This window comes from Kryptolebias marmoratus, linkage group LG18, assembly GCF_001649575.2.
Source record: "Kryptolebias marmoratus isolate JLee-2015 linkage group LG18, ASM164957v2, whole genome shotgun sequence".
In the NCBI taxonomy this organism is placed as follows: domain Eukaryota; kingdom Metazoa; phylum Chordata; class Actinopteri; order Cyprinodontiformes; family Rivulidae; genus Kryptolebias; species Kryptolebias marmoratus.
The window spans coordinates 18,681,126-18,690,014 of record NC_051447.1 but is presented as its reverse complement, the minus strand read 5'-3'; the positions used below and the strand labels follow the sequence as shown (position 1 = coordinate 18,690,014).

General features: G+C 43.4%; 2 protein-coding genes across 2 annotated transcripts in view; one reads left to right on the top strand and one right to left on the bottom strand.

Moving 5' to 3' along the window:
• Positions 1-3,612, top strand: part of LOC108248565 (metalloproteinase inhibitor 3) — a 17,919-nt gene extending 14,307 nt beyond the window's left edge. Inside the window, exon 5 of the mRNA XM_017437416.2 lies at positions 3,096-3,612. Within this exon, the coding sequence (XP_017292905.1) occupies positions 3,096-3,293 (198 nt within the window). The 3' untranslated portion in view covers positions 3,294-3,612. The remainder of the gene's footprint in view (positions 1-3,095) is intronic.
• Positions 1-8,889, bottom strand: part of LOC108250921 (synapsin-3) — a gene marked incomplete at its 5' end in the record, with an annotated part of 86,268 nt that overhangs the window by 62,537 nt on the left and 14,842 nt on the right. The window contains 2 exon segments of the mRNA XM_037981160.1: positions 6,221-6,310; positions 8,169-8,325. Coding sequence (XP_037837088.1) covers positions 6,221-6,310; positions 8,169-8,325 — 247 coding nt within the window.

Here is an 8,889-nt window from a genome sequence, read left to right as displayed (position 1 = left end):
AGGACGTGCAAAACAGCTGCAGCTGGGGAGGAAACTGGTTTGCTGAAATCTTTGTGGGCAAATGTGAAGCATTAGCGCACATTTTGGCTTCGGTCGCAGCTCCTGCACGCTCCCGGCATTCTGAGGTTAACAGGAAGTGACGTCACGTGTCTTCTTCCTGAGTTATTTGGGGTTATTTTGTATTCCACGCTACACAAACCCACAAAGAAGAGACTAGACTGCAGAAACGGTGGCGAATCACTTTAGAAACAATAAATATTGGGGTAAAGTTGCGATAAAGTAGCAGTGTTTTGGGCAAAGTTGCAAAAAGTTGCAATTTCGCGGGGTTTGCTTGATTTTGCGTTGATAGTTGCGATCGCAACATTGTGAAATCCTGGAGGGTCTGGTCAGTTGAGGCGGTTTGTTGACAGAAACGAGCAGGAAATAAAACTTTACTATCACTGGGGTTTATTAAGTAACAGCTCTGGAATCGGCTCGAATCTTCATTCTCAGTTTTTTATGACTCAAGCATGTAGCTTGGCGCTGTGCAGCTGTTGACCTGGACATCTGCTACACACACACACACACACACACTCGGCCACTATCAGTATAAGTGGATTAGCAGAGAGAGCCATTTGTTCCCGATGCGGGTAAAGAGTTTACATGGCAGCCACCCAGAGGCATCCAGAGAAGGCGCCGTCCACCATCTTCAGAAACGCGCTCGCCTCGCCGTCTTCGCGAACCGTGAGAGCAGGAAGCGTCTCGCGCCAGTCAGAAAATCATTTCCCACATCCCCGAAGCAGCTAAAACGGGAAGCGTGCCCCGATAAGTGCGGCTCTTTGACTCTGAGTGACTCGTTTTTTTTGTTCATCACCTTCCTGCCGGTTATTCATCCACAGAGCCGCGGCTTTTTTGTGCGAGCACCTGGCGTGATGACGCTGTTCAGCGCCGAGCGAATTCTGAGCCCTAAATGCTCCACGAAGACGCGTCGCTAATGGGTTTGCAAAAAAAAATAAAAAATAAAAAAACACCTGATCTGTGGCTCTTCTGCAGGAAAAGATGAAAAGAAGCTGAACAAAGGCGGTTTTCAGTCAAACGCTTGGATGAAAAAGTTTCCTCGATTAAAGCTAAAAGCTCCGAGCTTTTAAACTGAAGTCAGATTGACCCGAACTCCCGTGCAAATCCCTCCCTCCCTCCTAAGGGTTGCTCACACCTCTTTCCTCAAACTCTAAACATTGCTGTTCTTAAAGGAGCATAAAGAACAGAACATGAGCAGCTTTTATTCAAGATACAAGACCAAAGGTTCCCAAAAAAACGTTTGGGAACGACGACCACCGTCCTCAAATATCAGATTACTGCATGAATTATAAATATAACAATAAAGTACTTTAGCAATAAAGTATTTGATGGCTGCAGCCTGAGCTGTAATTAGAGTAATATCATCTGATGTTTTGTGAATGGAAACACTAACGCCAGTGTCTCTGTAGGCCAGGGGTCTCCAGTCCTGGTCCTCAGGGCCACCATCCTGCAGGTTTTCCTTGTTTCTCTGCTCCAACACACCTGATTTGAATCAATGGGTGATTAACAGGCTTCTGCAGAACATGAAGAGGTGATTTAACCATGAAGCAGGTGTGTTGGAGCAGAGGAACAAGGAAAACCTGCAGGATTGGAGACCCCTGCTGTAGGCAAACAGCCTTTGGGATGGAGTCTCCAAAATGTCTCCAAACGTTTGTGAGGATTTATATTTTCTTGACATGAGTCCCAAAAGAATTGCAGTTTTGGGCCTTGACTTTAGAAAGAATTCAATCAAATTTGGGCGACAAATTCGCTCTTAAAATAGCTGCAATCTGGTTTTAGGCTTTTCCAGCCCGTCATAATTTTGGCACAGGTGTCTCAGATTTATCACGGATGTCTCGAACCCCTCTCCGATTAGTTTCTGTAACTTCTGAGAGCCTACAGCCCTGAGTGTCCAGGTCTAAGAACCACGTAGACTCCAGGCCTCGAGGCTCCTCTGTCCTGGAGGTTTTAGGTTTTTTCTACTCCGACACACCTGATCTAGGTCTCCAGAAACACGACCACGAGTCTTTAATTTAAATCAGGTGTTTTAAAGCAAGTACACGTCTAAAACATGCAGGAGAGCGTTCGACACCTGTCACGTAGACCAGTGGTTCCCAAACTTTTCAGCTTCCGACCCATAAAAAAACAGTGACAAAGGTGTGACCCCACCTGTTAGCTGTTTAAACATCCAACAATGCTAATGACTCGATTAAATAAGAGCATAATAACAACACAAACAGTCCTAATGATTCGTATTTCAATTCTCTGTCACAGTTATGGTGCAAATATATCATAAAAACTGGGTTTTAAGTTGTAGGTTGATATCTGGAGATGATCTAAGGACCCCTACTTGGTGTTGGGTAGGGGACCCCAACTTTGGGAATCATTGATGTAAACCAGGGGGGTCAAACCCAGAGACGCAAAAGGGCCAAAATTAAAAATCTGGTCCCAGCCAAGGGCCAATCACGATCAATATTTATTAAAAATTACATAAATTAATTAGTTTTAGATGTATTATGTCAAATCATTCATATAGAAATATCAATGACCTTCTCCCAGCTACAGATTATACAGAATTCAGAGCAAACAGACTTTAATGAACACAGACAAATAGATCAAACTTCAAAAAGCTCATCATTAGCTGTCATTTCTTACGCCTCACTCAGCTTTTAAATGAAGTTTTTAACATTAAAACATTAAAAATCTGATCATACAGAAATTAAAACTATATATTGTTGGCTTCTAAGTCGCTGTCAGAGAAAACTTCAGTTTTTTTAAGCAAAATAAGAATCAGCGACTCGATCTGAACCAGACTAGAGGGCCGGATGAAATGTTACAGAGGGTCGGATCTGGCCCGCGGGCCTTGAGTTTGATCGACTACTCGTCCTGAACTCCTGTAGAATAAATCAGAAACTGAGGGGTATCTATCTGCCAAGTTATTGTTGGTCTCAAACTAACGAGGTTCTGCCGAAACCCTTTACCGGTTCTTCTCAGTCCAAACATGTTTCCTGCCTTGTGTCTTCGTCCTTCATGGTTCGTCTCGTCTCTCGTCCCTGCAGATTAAGCCGTGCCACTACCTGCCCTGCTTCGTGTCGTCGAAGACCGAGTGCCTGTGGACGGACATGCTGTCCCACTTCGGCTACCCCGGCTACCAGTCCCGGCACTACGCCTGCATCCAGCAGAAGGAGGGCTACTGCAGCTGGTACCGGGGCATGACCGCCCGCGACAAAACCACCATCAACACGACCGACCCCTGATTCCAAACCCCCCTGCCCGCTCCCCGTCCCCGTCTCTGTCCCCGTCCCCGATCGCTTTTAGAGTATTACAGAACTCTTAAAGGTCACTGACTCTGACGGTCTCCCAGTGCCTGTCTGTAGCACTTCGGATTTTTGTTGCCCTTTAACTTTACAGCGTTTTCACCACTCTACAATCAGCCCCACAATCTGTGCCGCTGTAGACGAGCACCATACGGGAAGATGATTCAATCAGATTTAAAAACAACAAAAAAAAAAACCCACTGCCGATCATCGTGCCATCGCCGTCAGGTATGATTCGTCGTATTTGACGCGTCTTTATTACGGCTGAACCCTGAATGTTTTTAGCATGATTAAGCCCCGCCCCCTGCCCCGCCCCCCCGACGAGCTGTGCACTGATTCCTATCAGAGAAATGGTAAAAAGCAACGCAGTGCCAATGCAGAGATAAGCTCATTTCTTTGCAAATGTTGATATTTAATTTTTTTTTGCTGTATATAACACAAGCTGCAGAAATGAACGCTCAAATCTCGACTTATTTATGTTTCTCGAATTACACAGTAACGTGATTATATGTGCATAAAAGAAAGAAAAGTATATATATAATATAGACCAATCAACACTGCAACAAACGGAGCATTAAACCGTCCAGATACGCATCTGCTAGTTAAATATTATGGTACTTTTTAGTGTTTAAATAAAGTTCCCTTTGGTTGGTACTGCTCAACAACCCAACGATGACATTTCTGGTATTTAAGTGTATATTCAATCCTTTGTATTTAACTACTTTAAATGGACATTCATATATATTTATATATATATATATATATATATATATATATATATATATATATATATATATATATATATATATATATATATATATATATATATATGAAAGTAACAATGTTTTCCCCTGAATTTATTCTTCTTCGCCTGCTCCCTCCCTTCCCGTCGTTGTTGGCCCATTCCATTGCTGGACGCAAAACGGCCTCAAAGAGAGCAGCAGCCTCGGGCTTTTTATCGTGTTTAACGATTCTACAGAAGAAGAAGAAGGGGTTAATTGTGAAGCTGAAGTCAGCAGCTGCTTAGCTTAGCTTAGCTTAGCTTAGCGGATTTTTCTGCAGCAGCAGATAACATCCTGGTACTTCCTGGTTGTTTATGGAGACCAGGCTGCTTCATGAAGTGACTTGTTTCCTTGTACCTACCTGGTGCGAATCAGGTAATACACCTGTTTTACTACCAGGTATGTACTCTGTAGAGCACACATGTCAAAGTCAAGGCCCGCGGGCCAGATCCGGCCCTCTGTAACATTTCATCCGGCCCTCTAGTCTGGTTCAGATCGAGTCTCTGATTCTTTTTTAGCTTAAAAAAACTGAAGTTTTCTCTGACAGTGACGTNAATGTTTTAATGTTAAAAAATTCATTTAAAAGCTGAGTGAGGCGTAAGAAATGACAGCTAATGATGAGCTTTTAGAAGTTTGATCTATTTGTCTGTGTTCATTAAAGTCTGTTTGCTCTAAATTCTGTATAATCTGTAACTGGGAAAAAGGAATTGATATTTCTATATGAATGATTTGACATAATAAATCTAAAACCAATTAATTTATGTAATATTTAATAAATATCGATCCTGATTGGCCCTTGGCTAGGACCAGATTTTTAATTTTGGCCCCTGCTGTAGAGAGTAACCAGTAACTTCAGAATACAGCCTGGTCTCTGTATCGTGTATCATCATCTATGCTGCTGTAGATATAAATACAGGGGTTAGACAATGAAACAAACACCTGGAACGTCCCTTTCAGACAGTTAATCCTGTTGGATGTGGTTCGTCCTTCTTGGTGGTGTGTTGACATCACCCTGGACAAAGACTTGCTGTCTTGGTCACAGATGCACCAACTATTTGTCCTCTTTTGAACTCTGGTATGTCACCCATAATGTTGTGTGCTTTGCAATATTTGGAGCCAAACTGAGCTCTTACCCTGCTAATTGAACCTTCACGCTCTGCTCTTATTGGTGCAGTTAATGAAGATTGATCCACCAGGCTGGTCCACTTTAGCCACACTAACATGCCAGGTGTTTCAGTTTCATTATCCAACCCCTGTATATATACTTAAACCTCCCATCCTCAGGCAGAAGGCAAACTGGAGTTTACCAACATTTCCAAATTGGAGACCTTAGTTTTGGAACATCCGTGTGAACCTTAAAGCGTTTCAGAAATGACCCTTTGTCCCTAGAAACCAAAACCAAAATGGAGCCGTATGTTTGTCTCTTTTTGTCCCGATTCTATCGGAGTTAACTTGTTTTAAGAGCTTCTTCAGCCAAGCTAAGAATGGCCTTTTATCTTTCTGTTTTTGTTGGAAATGACAGAAATAGGATTCACTTTTATCCACGAACGGCAAAAATAAAAGCCCAACGTGGTGCAGAGAAGACCTAAAGTCAGAATCTCTTTGAGTTACAGAAACTAAACTGAGACGGCTTTGAGACGCGTTTAAAATCTCGGCCCTGAGGTTCACACAGAGAAACCAACGTTTTAAACTCACTACCTGTAAAAATCAAACGAAGAGGACTTTTTTTAAAAACAGCCAGCTGCTGCAGACTTCAGCTTTCAGACACAAGTCGTGGTTTTAATCATTTCCTGTCCGACTCGCCGGAAGGGCAAAGAAAAGCCGCCTTTAAATGTCTTTTACCAGTGATGAAGAGGTTTGACTTCCTTTCTGTGTCGTTATTTCTGTGGTTTATGTTTGTGTAAATATGCTGTTTCCTTAACATAGACACTGATCCAGGAAGCCGTGTACAGTCTGTGGGTGGGGAGCTTTTCTTTGTTGGGGGGAGAGAAATGTTTGACTTTATTTCTGTGTTTTATATTTTTGTAATAAAGACTTAATAAAAAACGAACCAAACTCTGGCTTTTTTTTCGTGTCTTGACTCACCATCTGCGCGTGGCTCGGGTAGAAGGTCTGATCGTTCAGGGGGAACTTCTCCGGGCCCAGGGAGTGGTACAGCTTAATCATCTGAGAGAACTGCGGACAGAAACAAACGAGGAAAGGCGATTTTCTTTAAGCTGCAGCTTCAAAATTTATTTATAGAGCAGAAACAACAATCAAATATAGAGATACAGAAATAAGAAAACATCAATCATGTATAGTCTAAATGAAATATAAGATAATCTAAAAAAAGTCATGAAACTAAACATATCCAGGGTTTCCCCCAGAAAAGAGGCTGGTAGGTGGCCGTGATTTATTTAAAAAAAAAAGATTAAAGTTGACAGAAAAGTTGAAAATATGGCTATTTATTGTTTGATATTTGTGCCAAATATTTACACAACTACAGTTTTACAAAAGGGGACTTTTGAAATACTTTTTTAAACAAAAATACAATTAAAATAAACACTAATTGATTGCACCTAATTTAAGTCACATTTACAAATAAATTAAATGAACATAAATGAAAAAGAGCAAACAAGGCACCAACACACGTCTCACTTCCAGGCCGATGAATAACAACAGAGATGCTGTACTGTGATTTTTGTGGCACAGGCTGCATGTCGGATCACTACAATAAAAAATATCTAATGCTGAATTTAAAAGCATAATTTTACTGGTAAACATGGATAATATTGTCACTGAGCACAAAACATGCTCACCATATTCGGTCTTGTAAAGCCAGCCGCTGAATTTCAGCTCAACTAACCATTTTTGGTTAAACCCGCTCGATCGATGTTAGCGACATGCTAACTCCAGGTAGCTGAAGGCGGCTCGGCCTTAGGGCTCGTTAGAGTCGCGCGGTGGAGGCGTTTATACTCGGCGCTTACGTCGGAGCGGTATTCTCCAAAAAGATGGGGGGCAGCACGCTACGTAACCAGTGGAAATACGGTACAAAGAGAGCAGATGGTTGAACGGAGCGCGGCGCACGCGGCCCACACCAAGTTATAAAAGTTGCACGACGTGACGCCGGGCGGGACCTTCGCTCAGGGGCAGGGACAGCGCGATTGCGTCCCTGTTGGCGTGGTGAGGTAGATAAAAGGAGCGGTTTTCGCGGAGCGGGTAGAAAAAAAAACGCATAAAAAAATGACGTCACCAAAGCCTGGTGGCCCGCCAGGGTTATAAAACGCTGGGGGAAACCCTGATATCTGAACATGAGCTGAAACAGTCAAAATAGTAGCTAAAATAATCTAATAATCATGATGAAGTTAAAGCTGAACTAAACAACAATTAGGAATCTAACAATATCTAAAATATGAGCTAAGATAAACTAAATGTAAATAAGCTAATGCTAAGCTAAAGGTACCAAGAGGCTAACCAATAGCACAAAAGAGGCTCGCTAACAGCCAACATGAAAAATGCTAAGATAACTATAGGCTCGAGACGACACTGGGATGGTGTCGGGTTTTTTTTTACCATTTTTAAACGCAAGTGGAGCTGGAACCCAACCAGCCGATTCTAGATCCTCTGACTTCAGAGGAGTTTCAAACATCCACGCAGGCACTGGTGCGACGTTACCTCGACATTTGCATCGCATTAAACGCAACACCTTCTTTTTTTGTTTGTTTCCCCCAAAAGAACCGTGCATCATCATAAAACGTAACAGAGCCGTAAAACGCCACATGATGGAAGTGCGTCGGCTCTTGTTGAGGATATTTAAAAGCCCCAAACTGAACGTGACAAAACTGCGAGCGTGAAGTCGTGCAGAACGCAGCGTCCGCGTGCCTTTCACCGCAGTTTTACAGCTCTTCTTCGGAACGGGTTACTAATAAAGTCTGGTAATAGGAGGCTTTTTGCTCCTGAAACAGGTGTTCCAGCTCCACTTAACGGCCCGAAGAAATCAGCTCGAGGCAGCTGTCGAGGGAGGGACTTAGGGTTACAGTGGAGCGCTGCTTACCACCCAAGGTTTGCTGCAGAAGTTGTAGACGGAAAAGAGCGAGTTGATGCTCGGGACGCCGCCAAAATGCAGGCCGATCACGAGGTTCCTGAAGTCCTCGCCTGGTATCATGCTGTAGCCATGCTGGCGAATCAGGACGAAGTCTGGCTTGAAGGATCTGCAGGAGGACGTGGAAAGGGAAAGTTGGCTCAGTAAGACCCGCGGAACCCTGGCCCCGTCTGGACGTCGTTTCTGAGCCAACTAAAGTGGCACAGAGAGTTGAAGTCAGCCCGCCGCTGCAGAGCGAGATGGTAGCAGCACTGTCATGGCCGACGCGTCAAACGGTACGCCATGTGAATTTAAAATGGAAGATGCTCAACATGCATTATACGTCAGACCCTCCAAGATTTCGCGATGTTGCGATCGCAACTATTAACGCAAACCCTGCGAAATCGCAACTTTTTGCAACTTTGCCCAAAACACCGCAACTTTCCCGCAACTTTAACCCAATATTTATTGTTTCTAAAGTGATTCGCCACCGTTTCTGCGGTCTAGTCTCTTCTTTGTGGGTTTGTGTAGCGTGGAATACAAAACAACCCCAAATAACTCAGGAAGAAGACACGTGACGTCACTTCCTGTTAACATCAGAATGCCGGGAGCGTGCAGGAGCAGCGACCGAAGCCAAAATGTGCGCTAATGCTTCACATTTGCCCACAAAGATTTCAGCAAACCAGTTTCCTCC